Source organism: Pieris napi, chromosome Z (assembly GCF_905475465.1).
Source record: "Pieris napi chromosome Z, ilPieNapi1.2, whole genome shotgun sequence".
NCBI classification, from domain to species: domain Eukaryota; kingdom Metazoa; phylum Arthropoda; class Insecta; order Lepidoptera; family Pieridae; genus Pieris; species Pieris napi.
In genome coordinates, this window is record NC_062259.1 from 2,204,080 (window position 1) to 2,226,909 (window position 22,830).

General features: G+C 34.5%; 1 protein-coding gene across 1 annotated transcript in view; it reads left to right on the plus strand.

Annotated features, from left to right (window-relative positions):
• The window catches only part of LOC125062288, a 28,048-nt gene extending 8,703 nt beyond the window's left edge, over nt 1-19,345 (plus strand). Inside the window, exons 2-8 of the mRNA XM_047668089.1 lie at nt 4,288-5,324; nt 13,572-14,764; nt 15,244-15,340; nt 15,715-15,872; nt 16,921-17,060; nt 18,493-18,586; nt 19,070-19,345. Of these exons, the coding sequence (XP_047524045.1) occupies nt 4,288-5,324; nt 13,572-14,764; nt 15,244-15,340; nt 15,715-15,872; nt 16,921-17,060; nt 18,493-18,586; nt 19,070-19,165 (2,815 nt within the window). The 3' untranslated portion in view covers nt 19,166-19,345. The remainder of the gene's footprint in view (nt 1-4,287; nt 5,325-13,571; nt 14,765-15,243; nt 15,341-15,714; nt 15,873-16,920; nt 17,061-18,492; nt 18,587-19,069) is intronic.
• Nucleotides 19,346-22,830: the final 3,485 nt, after the last annotated feature.

The following is a 22,830-nucleotide window of genomic DNA, read 5'->3' on the forward strand; positions in this document are numbered from 1 at the left end:
ACTTGTTTGAAGCTGGGTGTCTACTGGCTTCAATCTGGCTGGGGTAACTTACTTGACTTCTTGATGGGTTCTTAAATCTAAGTGACGCTTCTGTTACCTGTAAAGAATATAAGTATAGTCGACCTATTGGACCTAGACTAATTTCAGAAATTCTTTCACCATTGGAACCCTACCTTATCCCTGATGAGTGCAAGTTTTAAAAAAGTTTTGGACAGGGTAATTACCATGTAACCTAAGGTGTAAATAATAAAGATTCCTATATGCTGCAGAAATTATTGACAATAGAGCAGTGTACTACAGTTTTATAGAAGACATCAATATCTACAAAGACCAAGACCTGATGGACATAAACTATAGAATATTGTCAAAAAGTTATGAGCAGGACAGCCAAGACCCAAGGTGTCAAGACCAATAAAGATTCCTATATGCTGCGAAAACTATTGACAATAGAGCAGTGTACTACAGTTTTATAGAAGACACCAATACCTCATGTCCAGTACTATATGACGAACAAGAACAGTTACAGAGGAAGACTTCAACATGCTACGACTGAATTAATGCAGGTGGAATCGCTCAGCATTGAATAAGGAAGTAATTGACCAGTTAAGAATATAATTGTATGACCGGTGATTTAATTAAGAATTGGCGACAAATTGATCAAGCTATTTATTGGATTAAGACCTTGGATGTTAACTGAATCAATTGCTATAAGAAAACATTCCCCGGCCCAGTGTCAGGTCAGAGTTCAGCAGGAGAGCAAGCGTTAGTCGCGGGACAAACCCATTTCAGGCAGAGCTGAGCTGTCAAAGACCTTCAGGCCAGCAACAAGATCCTCATCCGAGAAAACTTACCAGTAAACCAGTGGCGCTACAACCTTATAGGTCTGGGCCTCAGATTTCTGTTTCGGGATCCGAATAAGCAAGTGGGTGATCAGCCTATGTGTAGGAGAATTAACTGACTGGCCCGAAGTCCTCAGTGGCTTAGGTCGGTTGGAGGTTGTAGCGACACGTGGACGAAGGAAGGTGTTCTCCAACCTAAAGGGTCCAACTAATCAAACCACTGACTGGAATGAAATGTCGAGATGTATAATATATGCCCTATATAGGGAAATGCTTCTATAGCGCGTTTTATATTGTGACGTCATCGCAGAGATTTGTAAGCGCAGATTATAAGTACAAGCCTTCTGATAATGTCGGTACGATGTTTTCCTACGAGGTAGTGTTAGAAAAGTCCATTGGTGCTGGACGGACCTTCTTATTTCTCTATACCTTAGACCATAGTTTATTTACCCAATTTAGAAATAGAAAGGTCTGATTTACAGTAATAGTACTTCCTCGTTCGTGTCTAATGCTTTTGCGTGTGAACGAGCGATGACCAACGGGAGGTAGTGATGTGCGAAAAGTTATCGATAAACTAGCTCTATATAGGTATATATATATATATATATATATATATATAATATTATAATATATATATATATATATATATATATATATATATATATATATATATATATATATATATATAATATTATATAATACTCAATATATATCCTCTCTTTTTTAAAAAGAACATTCCTTCCTCCAAACGTGGCTATCACTGCGATGACGTCATACCTTAAAACGCGCTATCGAAGTATTTCCCGCTGGGCATATACATCTCGATGTTCCAGTTAGTGGTCAAACTAGTTGGACCCTTTAGGTTGCAGAATTTGGTATGTCAATACGACGAAGTACGACTGGCGTTGCGTGGAGAGAGGTGTTTTCTCTGCATTTTCCACCGAATTTACCTTGGAGTGTTTAAAGGAGTTACTCTGATTAAAACCTGCAGCTGAGTATCATCAGACGTCAAGGCCGAATACGAAATACCACCCGTATTACCTCGACGTCCGGCGTTCCATGAATGAGCGTTTTTATGGCAGTTTTTTCCGTGTTACCACCTCTATTTGGAACCATCCCACTGATGTTTTTCCGAACCAATTCGACATATGGTCCTTCAAATAGCGTACCAATTCTTAAAAGGCACTTGCGAGCCTCCTAGTTTGCCCTGTTATGTCAAAAAATACTTCATGTGTACGAATACGAATGAAGATATAGGGTTGTTAATAACAACTTGTTATGGCATTGTTTTCTTCCTAAAACTAATTCATATGCAAAAATTCACAGTTTATCGATATTTTATCCCATCACTAATAACAGTAACGTCCATTCGTTATTGTTTCAATAATAACGGAATTTTTTATCTTTTACCGTAAGCTATCAGATATTGCTGACTTATCAAAGCATTTACGCTGAGTTGTACTGCCGTATGCCAAAAACCGAACACCAATCAGACAAAGGCTGATCACCTACTTACCTCATTAAACAGATACATAGGACCCAGATCTAAAAGGTTGTAGCAAGAACATCGTTACACCTGCGTTAGACCCAATCAGTCAAAGGCTGATCACCTACTTGCCTCATGAAACATACATAAGAAAAGATCGTTCCAATTTTTAAAAGCACTCGCGAGCTCTCTTGTATTAAGTGTCCATGTAATTATAAATTTTGTGTTATATACGGTCCCGCATATACCCATGCCTGGTGCAAAGTGGTACACCAAACAACTCTTCCTTATTTCGTGCACTCGTGGGGTATAGGTGAAATAATCCAAAAATGTTTTCCCAATTACTTTAGTCTATGAAAAATTTGTTATCTGAGGTAAACCGTAAAATGACAGTGACAGGGCTGGGCATTTGACAGGAAAAATAATGAATTACTGAAAGTAATTGCCGTGGTATTTGCTGCACAAGGGTGTGCTGACTCCCTTCAAGGGGGGCGTTTTTTATAGCCTTTGATTTGAGGCTTCTATTTGAGATAACAGGGCCCCCACTCGCTTATGGATATATAGGAATATTAATATTAGGAATTTTATTTTATTCCTAAACAAAATATGTGTCAAATAATTAAAACATAGTCTTGTCAGTCACATGACACAAAACAGTCATAGGTTAGTCGTGGTAACACGCCAGTGAATAATAATCTAATAAATGTCTTCGCCAGTCTAATCCTCATATTACCTTGGAGTAATTTCGGCGGAGACTGTTATTGACTTAAAATATAATATGTAAAAATTGATACGTAAAAAACGTGAGCGACGCCATCTTGTCTAGAGAAGCATTTTGGCGGATTCTTGGAATTGTGAATCTTTTATTTGAATTTTTAAAACCATTATTAAATTTGTATAGGTAGGTCACTAATCAATCAACAAATGAAATTGTTTTTGTCTTGTCAAATAGCCCATTTTAGATTAATATTATTTTAAAGCGTAATTTCTATCTCTCTTCAATTGGCACCCCACGTCTGAGCGTCGTGGACAGCAAGGAAGCATCTGGAGCGGACTATCTGTTTCCTACGGTTTCTGACCAGCGCCTCTCTTATGACAGTATAGTTTTGAGGACGATGAGTCTTTCACTTGGTTGGTTCATCTGGTTGGTGAACAGCCACGTGATATTTTGGCTTCTGTTACCAACCACGATCAGTTTCTCCAAGTTCTCATAGCCTCTGCGCATTGTATCGCAGAAATAAGATACAATTCGCTGTGGGTATATGGTAGACAGGCGAGTCCGTATGCGGGTTTGGGTAATTTCTACAGTCTATAGCTAAAACTTAGCTTATCTATGGTACACCGTTAAATTGTACATTGGTCCAATATTTTGGTTTTATCTTCCTTCTCAACATTCTTACTAGACCCTTTGTGTGAGAAGTTGACTAGTTGACATTCCCGTGACGATGAAGACTGGATTCGTAAGGTCCAGCAATTAGTTTTGTACTAGCTATGATATATCTACATTAAGGTCCCCAGGAGGACGTTATGAACATATATACTTTTACCTTGTAACTTCCAAGGTTGCGTCAGTGCATACAAAAACATCAGGATCTGTATTGCTGTCTGCAAGGGCGTAGGACCAAATGTGTTTCTTGTCCGGTGTTATGGCCTTAGGCTAGAGATGCTGGTTTTAAAAAGGCAGTACAAATGTTTTTTCGTTTACATTCCCACCACCCTGATCCCGTCAGCAATACCTAAATCGGAGATGTACTGGCTCTCATACTATTATAATACAGAGAGCACAGTCTGCATGATCAAGAATTTAAAATTCAGTTTGTAAGTTAGTGTCTAACACATTAATTTTGTGTAAGTATTAATTTTTTGCTTGCTTTTGTTGCTTTTTGTGTTTTTAACAAATAGAGATACACTATATTCACGATATATATATATAGATGTTATATAAGTCTGTTTTGATTACAGCGATCTGCCCGATGAAGAAGATAAAAAATCACCAGTTCTCCTTCTAGGAGTGAATAAAATATCTGACTCCCCATTTGCAAGAAGGCGTCATGACCCACAGACTGGTTCAATACGCTTCTTCAGACCTCCTAAGTCCAAATATACAAGAGGATTAAATGGTGACGAAAGACTGGAGAAGATTAGAAAGGATCTTCTCCTTCATAAACACAAGCCTGACATATACATTCCTAATATAAGACAGACTAAAGACAACTGTCACAGACTCACGTGTATCGGTAGCTGTATCTGTGACGCATCAGATAGAGGCTCCTTCTCCTTCCACAGACCTAGTTCTGAATTCAACGAAATCGAATTCAAATACACAGAGCACATTCCAGAAAATCAACCATCCAGCAGCAAAACATCGTATAATATAACTCCTAAATCGACTGAGCGCAGACATTTTCTACTATCGAATCTAAATGAGCGCTTTCGTAAGACACTCAGCTTGGATTCACGTAAAATTGATAGACTTGATAGGCCCAAATCTATAGCCACCAGTAATATAGATAAAGAAGGTTTAGTGCATCCAAAGAAGAAGAGGAAATCATTTTTCTCCCTCGATACGTTCTTTGATAAGAAATCGGATACCTCGTCAATAGATGATTTCTGTTCGTCAAAGTACAAAAGATTTGAATTGGAAACTGATGATTCGCCAATACTTAAAAGTGATAGAAAGAACACGAGGTGTAAATTGGAGAAATTAGAAGATCATTTCTATAAGAGTCTGAAACAGAATGTGGTTGATGCTGTACCAGCTGATGCGTATGAGGATGATGTTGAATATATAGAACCTATAAGTAATTTCACAAGTCAGAGCACATTGATTTTTGATAAAAACGATAAATTTGACGCTACATTAGATATAAAAGCGTTCGAAATTGTTGTGCAAGAAACAGATTTGAGTCCAACGCATCTAGTGGTCAAAGTTATGGATAAGTCGGTAGACTCAATTGGAAGTTGTTCGTTGGACGTCGACGCGAGCACAGATTTCTCAGGTAACGAGAGAGAGATTTTAGTTTAAAGCCTGATTAACTAGTTACTATTTAAATATTTATTGCTTGCGAGAAAGATATATTTAAAATCTTGCTAAATCTTTAGGACAAAATTTGGTTCCTTAAACAATCAATGCTATGGCAGTTGAATATAAAAGTGAATAATAATAAATTGGTGTTAAATATTATTTAAATAAATCTTTCTATCAAATCTCAATAAAATTATTTAACCTGTGATACTAGTTAAAGGTTAAACTTATAAAACGTGGACTATATGTTATGAGATCTGAATATATTGCCGTAAAAGACAACTTTGATATGTCTCCTAAATGTCAAAATCATATGGAGGCAGACAATACTATTTCCAAAACTGATTCTTAGGGTGATATTAATAGATTTATGAAAGTCTGACTTGTTGTTGACTATGTTTTTGACATATATGAGCACTGGTAAATGACACTTGTCCACGTTTTATAGGAATGTTAGTTTTGCTTACGAGTCGTTTTTTAATAGTTACTTTTATACCTTTGTTTTTTAAGGCAGGTTTTTCACCACCCCTATGTGTAACCAGCTTACCGCTGAAGTATTTGCGAACCAATTCAACTAAGGATCGGTCCAGTGAGTAGGGGATCAGCCTCGATTTCTGATGCCCTCCACTCTGCAAGTCACGATGAGTTTTTTTAGAATTTCTTGATCTCTGCGTGTTACATTTCCAAAAAATAATAATAATCTTAAGTAACCCTTAATTAACGACTCTGGTTTGATAGTTATCGTATCGTAGTTACCGATTCGCTGTAATATTATGTATTTATAAAAGGGAGCGCGTTCCAAAACAAAAGACTATATAATGACAGTTGACAGATGTTAAAATTTGTAACGTTACGAAACGTGGTCCTTATATTAAATATTTATTGATGTAATTAGTTAAAAAATATTGGTTATAAGACAATTGCGCTAACTCATTATTGCGCTAGTAACTTTATTACACAGCGCACAGCTCTATCTTCTATAGTCTGTGCGGCACTATATATTATAGTGACAGCAACACGCATGTGGGATGTCACTTGGACAAATACTTTCGTATATAAATGCTGCGCCTATGCAGAGCGCAAAATTAATAAATTTACATGAAAACTCTTTCAATCAGGCGAGACCCACTAACGCCAACCTAACTTGTATGACAAGGTCACGTGACAAATCGTGAGCTAATGCATCACCTTAATGACTGGTAGTCTACCACGGTCTGCTTCACAAGACAATTTCTTTTGCGAACTAGCGAACTGTGGAATTGACTCCCGGAGGTCTACACGGGATACGACCTCCAACTGCTCAAGTTAGAGTTTACTCCTCCCTCAAAGGCCGGCAACGTACCCACTAAAAATGGGTGTCTATTGGCTGTGATGACTTTTCTTTTGGAAGTCCCGTAGGCTCTTGTGCCCTGATGTTCTAAAAAAATGACATTCGCAATGTGTAATGACATTTTTAGATTTAGCGTTAGTGAGTCACGCCTGTCGAAAAGTGATTTTGTCTCGATCCCCTGAACGAAGTGTCAACTGTCGTCTGTCCAATGTCAAATTGAGTTCGCGCAATGCGTATGGTCTATGTCTCAAATTTAAGGGTAATTCAGAAACGAGTTAACGCATTGGATTATTATAGCTTAGTCTCGATTCTGAATACCATCAGTTACCAATTTCTTAATGTTTGAGTGTGTTGTAGCTTAGCATGTTTCTATTATATGTTTTAAGTACGTATATATTTATCGCTATAAGTATTGTTATTGCTTCGAAATTAGGCAATTTTAAAATCCTCAAAGATTCTGAACATCGACATATATCTATTTATATATAAACTCTGATTCTTAATTCGTAGAAATCTGACAGCTATCATTTTTTGACATGTCGGAGATTACAAACCTTTTTGGCCGGGAGCATTTTTCAATTTCAATACGAGTCGAAACATTTAAGTCTATACATACATTTTATTTGTTAGTGAATGTACCATTTTATTAAGCGATGCTCCACATTAAAAGTGGTTTTACGGCGAGTGATAATTACGTCCCTTTTCATTACAAGCAGTAAAAACGCCCAAGTAAAGATAACATTTTTTTTTAACAAGGTTTACTAAACCTGGAATTAGTAGGCAGAGATGCCAGCTAAAGGATAAAATAAATAAATAAATTTATGTTCGTGATATTGAAATATTTGTTATTTTTGTATTAGGTCACTTGAGTAAGTCAATATCTATATTTACCTTTTGTAGGTAAAACATAAAAAATACGTAGCATTTTATTTTTATTGCCCTCAAATGGGTAAAATTTGCTCCTTTTTCGGTGGAAATTTTTAAGTAGCAACACATGAAATGTCAGAATTCTACGGAATGAAAAATCAGATTTTAGTCTGTTATTTGGCGCCCATTTAATGGACTGGGAGCAAGCCTAAGTTTTTCAACGATAGTCCCTAGTATTGTCTTCTTCATCAACATCTTGTCACGTGATTATTGAATGATAATTTTAAAATTGCTCAATTTATTCTTTTCATTGTTGTATGAGTGTTAGTTTAAGCTTTCTTCATATTATTTAATAAATATTTCATTTCTTTTCACGTGTTTTCTTTGTGAATGTGACGCTTGTGTTTTTGTACTTTCTATAGTCCTTTAAATTAGTTTAAATATATTTTTAGTACAATAGATACAAAATATTCTGTATGTCAGTGTCGACTCCCGACTTCACTAATGATTACTTGTTACTACCGCTTTACTGAAAGAAAGCATCGTGAGGAAATAACAATCACCTCCAAGACCTAAAAGTTGACGCCGTGGGCAGGCACAGAAGGCTTATCACCTACATGTCTGCTTCGATTTTGTTTTGTCACGTTTTAATGTTTTTGTAATTCTTATACTAGACAGCGATGTCAAATATATGAATGACATTTCAAACTTCCCTGGTCAACTAGAATACGCTATAATGACATCAACGGGCATATAGATATAGAATCATTTTTAAAGATGGGCTCTGGCACGGTTTGTGCATTAGCCAGTTGACAACCTTATTAGTATAAAAAACATTAAAATTTATTAAGTCATCCAAAAAGTTTTAATTACATGTAAACTTTTTAATAGTCGTTCCATTTTACGGTCTAATCGCGTCAGGTCAATCGCATCTCGTAAATTTACGTAATTTATTTTTAAAAACCATATGTTTCTCTTCAGAACGTGTTGAATTTTTAATTATGGTTCTAATTTAAAGCTGTTTTGGTATAGTTTGTTATATTTTTTATATATAAGTCTTTCTTCATTTCAAAAAACTAACTATTTATACAGTTTGTTTCGCTTTGAAATACCCGGTCAAATCAAAACGGTAACTTGTTCAGCTTACTATAAAAATGACAAAAATACTTAGCGTTGTTTTATTTTATTCTCGGTATCTATTGTTTGATTAATATCCTCCAATACTGTCTGCAAATAAAATAATAAAATTAATCAATAAAATCTGGGCGTATAAGTGATGCTTAAGTAGGTACCTTTAAAGTAACCACTAAATAACTGTTAATTTTCTTACATATTCACAAACACCCAATATATTTAGGAATAACGCAATTGGCGAGTGACAAAATATAACCTACGCAATAATATTTTTTAAACAACCTCGCTATTAACTAGGTCATATATGTAAAATTTAAATTGCAAAATCCAAACAAAGATTTAAGGCTTGGACAAGTCATTGGTTAACCTTCACTCTGCCTACACGTTTACGCCGACGGTCATTGTCTCGTATCGTGTTAAACGAAACGCACGTTATAAACTAGTATTCTTATGCAGTAAAAGTGTTGCATAAAATAATGCAGGTGCGTGAAACGTGACGACCAACCAGCCTGCGCATGTGACGTTTCGGAAAAAAGTTTAAAATTGACGTTTTGACATTTGCAATCGTTTCGTGCGGCTAAAGAAAAAATTACAAAGTTTTGTGAAGTGCTTAAACTTATGTTGTAATTGTTTTTGTTAAATTTGTGTGGTAAGTTTTATATCTTTGTTGAAAGGCGCTTTTACCAGCGTTTTTATAATACGTCAACGAAAGCATTCAATGTTTTTTTAACTTTCCAACTAAGATGAGTAAGCACGGTATTAAATTCCAAAGAATAACTTGATTTTGAAATTACTGGTACAATGTATGTCATTATGACGCGAGGCTCAATAATTATTGATGATTAACATGGCCCTATATGCTATGCATCTATGACGTCATATAATTGGTAACTAAAGCTATAAACAATGGAATTACGTTTTCCTGTAAGTAATCAGATATTCTTTATATTGCATAATACTAGCAAGGGATAAACCTAGCAAGCTTTATTAAGCTTGTGCAATGAAACAAACAAAATACTCATAATATATTACACTTTCTTTTCCTGTAATCATTCACACATACTTCCATATCAAGGTGTACATTATATACATAGACTTTAATTACATATAAACATTGAAAATACTATCATACAAATGCTTTGATTCCATGCTTCAATAGTCTTTATTCCAAAACATGGACTAAATGGTTCCCGTTAGAGATTTTTGTTTTGTTTTATATGTATTCTCAGAATCTTATTTACAATATTATCTATTTACAATAGGCAAAACTGTTACAATTTGTGCTATATTAGAAATTAAACTCATATTATTAGCTGTAAACACAAACGGAATGTGATTGAAAACACATTTTACTATATTCATAAAAATAAATATTAAGAAAAATAAATAATAGCTTATAGTATTGGCATATCTATCCCAGACTCTCCCTATGTGTTTTATTAAGCTATTAGTCACAATATTGGTTTCAGTATCTATACTTTATTGTCCCACTTATCACTAGACGGACTCTGTTTACTCTTGTTAAAGCTACAGTAAAATTAAGATTTCAGCCTAAAGTAAAAAATAATGGATTTTTATATAAACAATAAACATGTTATGAGAATTCAATAAGTAGTTTTTGATATGTGCCTAACCATGCATTTTTGAAGGGATGTGTAACCAACATAAGCAAATAACATGTTTTAATTTCAGATGACTGGTATTTGTTTTATTTATTTTAATTTTTATTGATCAACTATTTTAACTAATTTGTGGTATACTACACAGAACTTCGTTTCATTATTTAAAAAGATATCCAAGAGTGATATCTTTTTACTCTAGCTTGTCAAAGATATACTTGAACAAGTTTATTCTATACTGATACCTTTGAAGTAAAACATATAACCTCCAAAGAAATGAAGGTTTCCATTTCATTCAAAAAAAATTTGAAACTACATTATAAAATAAAATACCTGTTTAATTCTACATAAAATGTCATATAAACAAGTAGTATAGATTTGATTAGGTAGAACAATAGTTATATTATAACCTACTTCCATAAAGAAATATAAATGTAAAAATAATTATTGTTACTTATTGTACTATCTTCTTCATATTTTTTTTAAGATTAAATATTATGTATAATAAGTTATGAGATTTTAGTATGTTTTTAAGAAATAAATTTATCCTGGACTGTTCTCAGAAATGATTACATTATTAAAATGCTACATTATCCCTGAGTAATGGGCTATATTCATTTGGCTGTGTGGGGCCAAGTCAGTCAGTTATAAATGGCTTATATAATCTGCCTATATAATAAATATTCATCTCATGTATTCGCTAATATAGTCAGAACCATTTTTGGAAATATCAAGGATAGCTTAGACATATTACTTTACATATACATATAATTTAACTGGTTTTGAATGTAATGTAAGCAAGATCAGACAACAGCATACAGCAGCACGGTATTTTGGCAAGCTAAGTTATATGTCAATTGTTTTTCCAAAGACTCCTTATAGAGTATAGGCCTCCTCCAATTGGCTTCATATATCTTTATTTTTAGCATTTTTGTCCCAGACAGAAAAAATTACATATATGAGTTAAATATGAATATCATATAATGAGTTGTATACCCAAAGTTTCTTCGGGAAACACTACCTATGAGTGTATTTGTATGGTAGTTGAGGTTCTCACAATCATACAAACAGATAGCCAGAGACCATTAATTTTATAGTATGTTTCATTATACACACAATGGACCCTATTGAGAGTCTAAGTGCGGAAACTGAGTCCACAAACCAATGTTACATTTTAATTTGATGGTTTGTGTGCATTGACAGTGATTTTATTTTTGTTAAAGAAGTTGCTAGATGCTCTTTTGTTTTCTGCACTACATTTTATGGACGGGTTTAATAAGCAGAATGCTCATCTGATAATATTAAGTATTGCTATGGGCACTGAAGTTGCCAGGCTTTTAAGTTGCCGACCTTTTAAGAATTGGTATGCTTTTCTTGACCCTTGAAATACTTCAATGGGAAGTTAGTCCCACATATTGATGGAACGACGGACGTCGAGCTACTGAACTGAATTTGTCACTTATAGAAAGTTATTATTCTTAAAAGGCCGGCAACGCACTCGCGTGCCCTTAGGCATTGTGAGTGTTCATGGGTGCTGGTATCACTTAACATCAGATGAGCCTCCTGTCAGTTTGACCCCTGTTCTATAAAAGCCACCTCTGACAACCTTTGAGTTACATAATCAGTAGCTCAGTGGTACCAGCATTTATCTGTATACCAAATGTTAGCTAGTAGTTTGAAAATAGGGAAATACTTTTAAGACTGATATAATTTTTGTGTCTACCGATAATTTTATATCAATTTTGGTAAAATTCGTCGAATCACGGCTTCACCTTAAAACAGCTCAAAATAAAATTCTATCGTTCTTTACGACTTGTATGTAGTACCCCAACTAATATTATGGAGGCGCATGACCCCATGAAAAAAATTAAAAACTGATAATATTACATGCATGATATAAATCATATTGGCTCAGTTCCCAGTGTGTTATATTAGATTAGGTAAAGCAAAAAATGCGTACCTTCTTTCCTTCATTTCACAAATCATGATGATAAATGGGGCAAAGAGCATGCGCATGCGCACATTATTGGATGGTACACCATTGCGGAGTGATGAAAATATGTAGAAAAAAAATTGGAGCTGTTTTAAAGTGGATCCTTGATTCGACAAAATTACCCAATTTTATTATTGACGATAGATTATCCTAGTAGTTTATTGAATTTTTGTAATAATTGACGTTTTTATCAGGCTTTGATAAGATTGTGTTAATTGTGTGTAAGTGAACATGTGTGACTATTATTTAATATTTTCATGTAAGTTTTTAAAAATGCATGTTGTTTGCTACCTTAGGAATGCAATACCGATCTCGCGAGATCTCGTGACATTTTTCGAGATCAATCCCGTAGCGAAACATAACGAGATTAAGTGGCTGTAGTATCAGAAAGACACTCTGAAAGTAGCTAAAAGTTCTTCACGTGTTTCTGCGAGATTAGATAGATTAGACTCGCTCATAGGTCTCTGCAGTTATGAAATTCACTTCCCGTCCCCATTTGCTTAGCTCCTTCTCTATCTTCCTTTAAATTTATACTGTACAAACATTACCTGTCCACAATCTTGTCCTGATCACTGATAACATGTTTTTTATTACTTTCGTTTTGTCTAAATAACTATACCTATGTATTTTTGCACACTCCCAACCTTATCTAATTTAAATTTTTGCTCACAGTGGTTGCCTGGAAGATATCGCTCGAAAGCGATAAGGTCAGCCCGTTGCCCTTCTTTTGCAAATTAAAACTTCGTTGCATAAATAAATATAACACAATTGATACAATTAAATGAGCAGTGCATTCCCTAGCCTGATACTCGAGGTGGTATCATTCTCTTTATAGGATGGTGTGAGTCAAGCCACAGATACACCTACTACTACATTGGGCAAGGGAAATATTTCCTCCTTGTATATTATATCGTATCGTATTATATCGGTTATCAATAAATTAAGAAGTTAAACTTAATTTAGGTTTTACACCGAAATTCATATATCAATTATGACAGTCAATCGGGGTTAGTAAGAGAGAGAGAAATGAGTTGGAGTATAAGCTCTAGTGACGCCTGGGTGAACTGCGCTTTTTCTGGCGATAAGAAGAATTCGTTGTACATATAGATAGCAATGTGGAGTAGTTACGACCACAGTGCACTCTTCTCACGTACTATTTCTTCTCTTTTAAATTGCGTTTACGCTGTGATGAAAGGAGATGGCTAGAAAACTGCAATTAGCGGTGACTTCTTGCTTACTATTTAAAATCACTATATTTCAAATATAGATTTTTTTCAGATACCACATCGGGAAGTCTGAACATCCTTACACCATCATCAACCACAAGCCGTATTAAAGAATTCACGTCGCGAATACAAGAGAGAGCTGGTACTCTACAACCGAACCTAACTCCCACACCATTTACACCACCCAGAACCCCAGAAAGACCAGACCTTCTTAAACCTCCAAAAATCCTGATTGATACCTCGAGTCACAGATCCCGGAGCCATCTTAAAAAACGTGACGAGCATAAGAAGCCAAGCTACCTGAATCTGGCCTGTTCAGTCAACGGTTACACAAACCTGACGACATATGACTCCAAGATTCGCCAGGATATCAACAAGAGTCGTGAAGCATCACCCATACGGCCAATAACACATTATCGAACTGCTGATCCCCTGCTAGTTCCCATTCCAGTAAGTGCGAACAAATTGGTTGTACCAACATTCCCTCATGATACCAATTTGACGTCCAAGGCGCCGAGCAAGGCGCATACAGACCCATACTTAGCCAACACATTCATGGCGGCTGAAAATCGTCAGCTCAAGAACGACTTCCTCGGTACAATGACGACAAAATCCTATATTTCATCAGAAAGCAAGAGCTTCTCTTCCATACAGAAGGATGAGGTGGATCAGGTCTTCAAATGCAGTTATTCTGAAACTAATTTCATATCCGGAAAGGAGTTTTCGGAGTATACCATAACGTCGAATGAAAAGCGAGTCGAGATCACCAAGGAGAATGGGGAGAAGCTGACCAGTCCAATGAAAAGTTTCATCCAACAGAGGGTGGAGAGACTGTACGGCCCTGGTGCGTTGGCACAAGGATTCTTTCAACGGCATAAAAGCGAAGACATCTTGACTGAGAAATCCCTCAACTGCCAAAGCCCTGAGCGAGTCAGATCTACCGAGGAAACCAGCCCCAAAGACCTTCCAGTCTTGAGACATTTGAGACCAGAATTCCGTGCACAACTACCAATATTATCGCCTAGGAAATCTAAAATTGATTCACCGAAGTCTGAAACTAGTGAAGTGAACATTGAAGTAACTGAGAATGGTAAAACGGTGAGTGAAGTGAATGGTGTTAAAAATGAAGAGAAGAATGGTGAAATTGTGAAAGATGCATACTATTTCCTGGATTTGGAGAAGAAAGAGACAGAGAGGCTGATTGCACTCTCGGCTAGGGCTGAAAAGGAATTGGAAAGCTTACAAGTTAGTATAAATATTATAAATGATATAAAGCCTAACAATATTTTGTGTTTATTACTCATAACAATACAGTCAACAATTAGAACTTCCCAAATTCAAACCTTTCAAACAAATTTGTACAATACTCAATTAAAACAGACATGCCGTCTTAAACCATTACCAAGTAAACCAGGATTAAAACCTAATATTAAGATAAACTAAAGAGAAACCATGTGTACTAGTCTTATGGTGGTACTCTAAATTTTATTTTATGTCTTGCTTTAATTCTGATAGATTACAGCTCCTTTAAGCAAAAAAATAATTAGTCTAATGTTTACTGATGTTTTATACTTAATTTAAATTATGTTTAAATTGTCATAAACCTAGTCAATTAAACTTTTTTTTAATTAAATTGAGACAAATTTTGGTTGTGTATAACCAATATTTTTCAACTGTTAAGAGAATTGTATGTACTTTAAACAGTTTATATAATAATATTTCAGAATCAAGAAAACATAAGCGAGGAAGTGCTGGGTCTACTCCGAGCTGCCTCAGGGAAAGCAAGGCTTCTGGCCACACAGAAAATGCAGCAGTTTCAAGGTTAGTGAGGATTTTAACATTTAACTTGGTTCGAAGAAGTTTAAACTAGACCATGGTTGCATATTTCTGAATGCTTTTATTTTAAAAAATTCACTTAACTATACATTTGAATTGACAACCTCAGTTAAGTAGGCCTTTATAATAACCAAAACTTGGATTAATAACCCCAGTTGGGTAGTAGGCCTTTATAATAACCAATATTTTATTCAAGATCTCAGTTGGGTTTTAGGCCTATAACCAAAATTTGAAGTCACAACTTCAAATTATGAATTTAAAGATTTCTAATATGAATAACCAAAATTTAAATTTACAACCTCAGATGGGTAGTAGGCCTTTTTAAAGATCTCTAATATGAATGATGTTAAACATTTCAGGTCTCTGCTATAACAATATAAATGAATGTGGAGATGAGCAGTTCCCGACAACATTGGAGGACCTCCAAGGCTTCTGGGACATGGTGTTGCTCCAAGTTAGGAATGTCGATGCATTGTACTCTCATCTGGATAGTTTGAAGGCGAATAATTGGCAGGAGGTGAGGAATTTTGGTTAAATTTTTACTTTTGTCACACAAACAGCTACTTAAAGCTTTAAGTTAGCGCCTGGTACTACCGGTGACCCCAGGGCTGGTGCTATAAGTATGTATTGCAGCACAGCCAGGAAATGCCAGCGTTATACGTCTACCTCAGGGTGCTGGACCTGGAACCAAACTTATTAAATTTGGTTTAATGTTCTATTTATTAATTATTGTTATTACTTTGTATGTTAAGAATATATATATTTATAAATAATGTATATTTCTATGTATGTATAAAGAATTTAAACAACATCAGTTTGCTTGCAAGGCTCCTGGATGGGGTAATTACTTCGAAGATCCCCTGGATCAGCCCGTGCTCCAAGTATAATATACATATATATTTTATATAACAGGGGGCAAATGGGCAGGAGGCTCATCTAATGCTAAGTGATACGACATTGCCAGAAGGCTCGCGAGTACGTTGCCGGTCTTTTAAGAAATGGTGCGCTCTTCTTGAAGGACCCTAAGTTGAATTGGCTCAGAAATACTTCAGTTGGCAGTTGGTTCCACATAGTGGTGGTGTGCGTAAAGAACTGCATTAATAAATACGAGATGATAGGGGTGGAATTTCGTATACTGTCTCTTAAATGTAAATCATAAAAAAACTTATATGTATATATATAAACAGTAAACATATATATATATATATATAGAGCAAGGAGTCTTTGCTTTTAATTTATGTTATTATTATTTATTACTTAAGGTGTCATGTGGAACTTGGTGTAATGGATGCAGCTCCTTACAAACGTTGTGTAAAAAAAAACATGGCGATTAAGAGTGGCGGAGAGTTTATTGCCAGTTCTTCTCTGCTTTCTACGCCCTTGATTTGAGAACTGGCAGTAAATGTAAAGTTAGAAGCATGTCATATACATTTTTTTTTTGACGTTCACAAGTGTACATTGTTTTACCTATATGATTAAATGATTTTTTACTTTACAGATATGTCGATAAGACTTAGTTTCCGAGAAATTTATGAACATACACTTAATTTATTTGGTAAATTCAGATTGTACCACCACCATCCAAACCCCCATCTATGCCGGTCCGGGCTAAGGTGGCTCGCACTCCTCAAGTGAAGAATGAGAAGGCGCGTCTGGCGGCCGAGAAGAGAGAGGCTGACAGGAAAGTGATGCTGGAACATAGGAGGTATGTTCTTTTTTTTATGGCTCTGGCACGATTTGTGCATTAGCCAGCGTCAAGTATAGGATTTTTTTATAATTCGTGCTTGTCTTTAAAAATTCGACCGTGACCTCCATGTACGGTTTAGGCACTCGCCCGGTACCTACCGCACAACCCTCCCAAAGGCCGAGAACAAATTTAAATTAAATTAGAACTTGCCCTCGAACCGGGAATCGAACCCGGTACCCCTCACCTAGCTGCCACTTAATAAGACCGATAGGCTATGAGGCCCCTAGGAGGTATGTTTTGATCGTATAATAAATAAAATGTCTAAATTCATTTCATTTATTAAACAACAGATGGCGTTGTGCATGTTTAAAACGCGATAACATAACGATGTCATATATTTTAACTAGCAGCATCGGCCAAGCGTTGCTGTGGCTAAGTTTTTGTTATATACATAGTGGTAAATTATTCAAGGGAAACGGTAGGAGAACACCAGTCATGGATTGGGGACCACCATGCTTTTTTGGTGGTAATGCCATTAAATTGTAGCTTATGTGAAACGTTGGTTCTTTCAACACAGCGCCATCTGTTAGAATTGTGACTGTCAAGTGTCAAATAATAAACATATACTTTACAATAAAATTAAATGTACTGTTTGTTTTGTTTAATAATCTCTTTATGATATCTATATGTACCTATGTTATGTTTGCCTATAAGTGCTTGTCAGATTAAAAATTGTATTTTGTGTTTGTTTTTACCAATGTCTCAGTGTGCCGAGCGTTGGCAAGCTTTATCAATAAAAAAAAATAAAAAAAATGTAAGCTAATCTTTTAAGTTAGATCAAACTGCACACGGTGTGCAAATTTGATGGAAATATGTTAAATAGTTTAGGAAGTCCATAGCGGACAAACAACCTGTCGGGTAATTTATATATTTTAAGATAATATTAAGAAATATTAATATTTCAGATTTTTCAATTTACCAAAACGCCTAGTCTAAAATGCCATTTACATAGACTTTGATAGTTGTATCTTCCGACCATTTAGCCATCTTTAAAAATCAAAAAACACGCACGCGTTACACGGCACTTATGCACTCTTCTAAAGATTTGACTAAATTACGTGTTTACACACAACGAGGGAAGATCTCGGGGGGTGCGCGGGCGCGGGAGGGGTATCACTTGAAACAAAAATAAAAAGCGATTCTATTTTGATTCAACTTGAAAGTCAAGTAGAACCGTACTAAAGCAAGTAGCGTTTACATGTTTCAACTAAAGTACTATCCTAAAGCACTCTCCTAAACACTAAGATAATGTAAATCGGCCTTTACACAGGAGGCTGATCACCTACTTGCCTATTGGATTGACAAATCATGAAACAGATACAGAAACCTGAGGCCCAGACCTAAAGTGGTTGTAGCGCCACTGATTTATTTATTTTATATGTTATTCCAGGCGCGTGGCACGCGAGCGTCAGCTAGCAGCTCGGGCTTCGACTCCCGGACAAAGTAACGAAACGGATCATTGTATGTCCGTTGAAGGAAGTCAGGTAATTTTTAATACATAAAGGACTATTTGAAAAGAGTTTAAAACCTAAATATTCAAATTGTTATTTTTCATTAAAAATTAAATTACCCGCAAAAATATCTAGGCAAGATGGCGTCGCACTGTGACGTACCATGCTTGTAAACAGTTTTGATTGTCATTCCTTAATTACACATAATGACCGTCACAGGTCATAATATGATTGTGGTATGAAAATCGATATTTTTAATTTAGATACATTAATTTGTCTCTGACATCAGACTTATATCAGATTAAAAATTAAATCATTATATTTGCATAGAGTACTCGCAATCAGTGATGTCAACTCCAACTTCATATACCCCTAATATCGATTTTAAACCCCTAAAGTCATATCTCACAGTATATTATATTTTGATATTTCAAAATTTAGGGGAAACCCCCAAGTTGGCATCACTGTCCGCAATGTCGTATTTCTCTTATTAAAGTTGCTTAATTTTTTTTTTAGGAAGTGGAAATATTTGTCGGCAAAAGTTCGCCTAAAGTGATACCTCAAGGCGATTGTCTGAGTACGACTCAATCAGATGAGTCTGTACGCAGCTGATTGATGGAAGCGTCAAAAATCAGTTGTCACAATTAGGTTGTCAAAAGTCAGTGTCTAATGTCGAAGCGTAAAAAGTTGTCGGGAGTTGTCAAAAATATTCGTGGTCAAATGTTTGTCTATAGATGTTAAAGCGTTAAGTGTTCATAGGTTTGTCAAAGTTTTTCGTACATAAAGCGGCATTATCAAAATTATTATCAATTTATCAAAATTATTATCAACTGTCACACAAAGAGATTCTCAAACTTCAATGTCAACTTTCGAATATCATTTGCAGTTTTTTTACTTTTTAACAAATTTTGATTGTTTTTTTATATTTGATGAGTTTCCTTGTCAGTTGCCAGAATAGGCTAAAAGTACAATTTAATATGGATTAATTACTGTATCAGATATATTAGTTTATGATGTATTTTCTTTAACTTACGAAGCGTGAAGATCTGTCAGCTGTCATCGCTTTGACATGTAAGATTTGAAGATTAAAGTCTTTCGACAGCGGTCAAGTTCAAACAAATTAACTGTCAAAGTGTCGACTTAAAACAACAAAACCCGAATTCAAACTTAGCCAATATTAAACTTATTTTAAATCTCAAAAAACTTATAGTATATTTATTATTCGCTATATATTTTCAAAGGAAAACTTTGACAAAATTATGAAATATAGTAAAATTTTAGATTTTAGCAATTTTCTCATATTTCCTTGTAACCAAATATGGTGGCTTTTATCACTTAACTCATCCGATCAACTTAACTCATCATGCCAAAATTCATTGAAATTTGTTGAGTGTATCTTTATATCTACTACGGCCTATATAGCTTCCTCATATAGAAACAAAAATAGTTTTCGTAATATATTTAGACAATAGCACAAAATGCATAATATAAAGAAAAAAATAAGGTTTTCATGAATTTTCATATAGACAGCCCAAATATTTAATTATTTTTAAGTGTATCTAATATCGTATTTAGAATTCACCGCTTTAGTCTTGTATATATGCACTTATATTGTCTTCAAATCTACCAGATATCATGTCTGTAACTGTCATATTTCATGAATTTCAGTTAATTGTACTGTTTTTGACAAATAATAATGTAAATCATATGATAAGTCTGTTTTTTATTCTGACAGTTGTTATTCACTGGTAAAAATAATGAATTTTAGTTTACTGTTCTATGATTAAAAAATTTTTTTACTAAAATTGTCGCCTAAATCATGTGTATATACGATGTGTCTGTTTTTAAATCTGACAGGTGTCATTCACTGTATAAATTATGACTATGTTTTATAAAATTTAATTTACAACAATTTTCCGCTTGAATCATGTGTATATGCGACGTAAGGCCATTTTCAAATCCAACAGATGTCATTGACTGTAAAAATTTAATCTGCGTAATGAATTTCTGTTTGTGCGCTATTCATTTTTTGACAATATTGCGTTTATATTTAAGATAATATGATGAATGATTTTTTAATAATATTGCAACATGAAATTATCAATGTTTAAATGCTATCTCAATAAATTATTGTTTATGAGTTGTTTGTTTTATTCAAGGCTAAGACCACGAAGTATTTTTGGGTCTGTTCCATGATCTAATAGACAAGTAGGTGATCAGTCTCCTGTATCGCACGACGTCGTGTTGGGTCAAAGGGTAGCCGGGTTTCTTACGATGTTTTCCTTCATACCAGCGAGTGTTAAATGCGCACATAGCCGAGGAACGAACTTACGACCTTATAGTCTGGGAGGTTCCGTTGGCTTTGAACTAGTGTTTTGACGTGGATCAATTGCCATAATTTTCAATAATTTATACGAAAACTGATTGGCTGCGTGTGTAGTGGTGGAAAGACCGTCAGCTGATGCTGTACAGATTATTCGAGCAGGGCGAGGCTTGTAAACAAAATCATTGTATTTAATTAATTTTAGATAAACTTTGAAACAATATTTAGTAACGATTTATTCGTAAAACTTGTTGGAGTTGTCATTTCGTTTCATGATGTTTTTAGAATATTTAAGAATTAAATAGTTAAAGCATTATTTGCCTTGTTTTATTATTAAAGACCTTATTTTAAATGTAATTATCGTAAAAACAGGTCAAAATTACTTTGCAAAACTAACTATTCCACCGATGATTTAAGATGATGAATGAAGATGATAGATAAATTAATTAATTACTACGATGCTATAGCACGATATTTCATTACTTCAGTTATATACGAAACCACATAATCCTTTTTTTTTTAATATTTTGGGAATAGTTTTAACTTTATGCCAGTTTCAAGTAAAACATAATCCTTTTTATAGTACTCCGTTCACCGTTGTGCAGAATTATTTGATAATTGACATCTATAGTCAGAATGTAGTCTAGAATAGTTATTCTGTGACGGTCTTATCCATAGACAATTAATGAGCAAACATTGATTTTGCAAATACGCACTATTAAATTAAAATTACTATTTTATTTAACTCAGTTTATCTTTATAATTGTTTATTATTAAACATAGCAGAAAGTGGCACAGCGCAGACAGAAATGGTGGGATTTTGAGGAGGCCTTTGCCAAAAACGGCACATGCGCACAACAACACCTAGGGATTAATGAGATGCTAGAAATATAAATGTAAAGTTTATAAAAAAAAATACTTATTTTTCTTGGGGCTACGCAATGGGGGCTAGTTAATTAAGGGAACCCTCAACTACTGCACCGCCTATGGAATTGGTATTTCTTTCTATGTACACAATTAATTCTTCCTCCTTCAGTGAAGGCAAACATCGTGCGGAAGACGAGATGTCTAAACCAAAATATAAAATTTCAATCAGAGGATTTCTTTAAAGATATTTAAGATATTACGAAAGATTCTCACGTTTTTACTGTACGAGCCAATGTTAATTATGTTAAAGAAAAAATCTATTTACGGACAGTCAATTCTGACTGAACCTAGACTGCTGCATTATTTTAAAAAATGTTAGTAAATTAAGCTAAAAGCTTAGATATTAATGTTATATGTATGCCGCATTTAATTGCAGATGATAAAAAATATAACGCTTTTTCATAAATATTAAATAACTAAATAAAATTTGATAACGACAACCAACGACATTTGCAGCTCCGTTTTAATGTATGTATAAACTAGATACGATATCTACTTTAAATAAATAAATTCTCGAAATATCTATTACATCAATTTTTTTCTAAGATGCACTACTTTGTGGTTTAAGAGAAATGCGGTGACAGATGACTGACTACACGCTTCAAATTGTGCCTATGACAGTTGATAGTTACATATTTAGAAATATAATTAATTGAAGCTATTTTATAACTTTATTCAAAATTAACTAGTTATATTTATTAAAAAAAACGGCATTTCCTTGATATTTTTGTTACATTAAGTAGGTTTAAACTTTAATTCAAACTAATTGTATGGTGTGTGTGAAAAGAAACGTGGAGAAGCTTTAACTTTGTCTATAGCTTGACAACGAATATCCGATGTCATTTCATTACTGTATAATTATTTTTAAGAATTTACACTATGTATTAAAACATAATTACATTAATCAAAAATATTTTATTATATTATGAAGAATTGGTGTGTAATTTAATTAATTTTTGTATAAAAAATTGTAAGAGTTGTAAACTTGCGTCAGTTGACTTTTCGTGCTTCCTTCCCGCGCATGTCG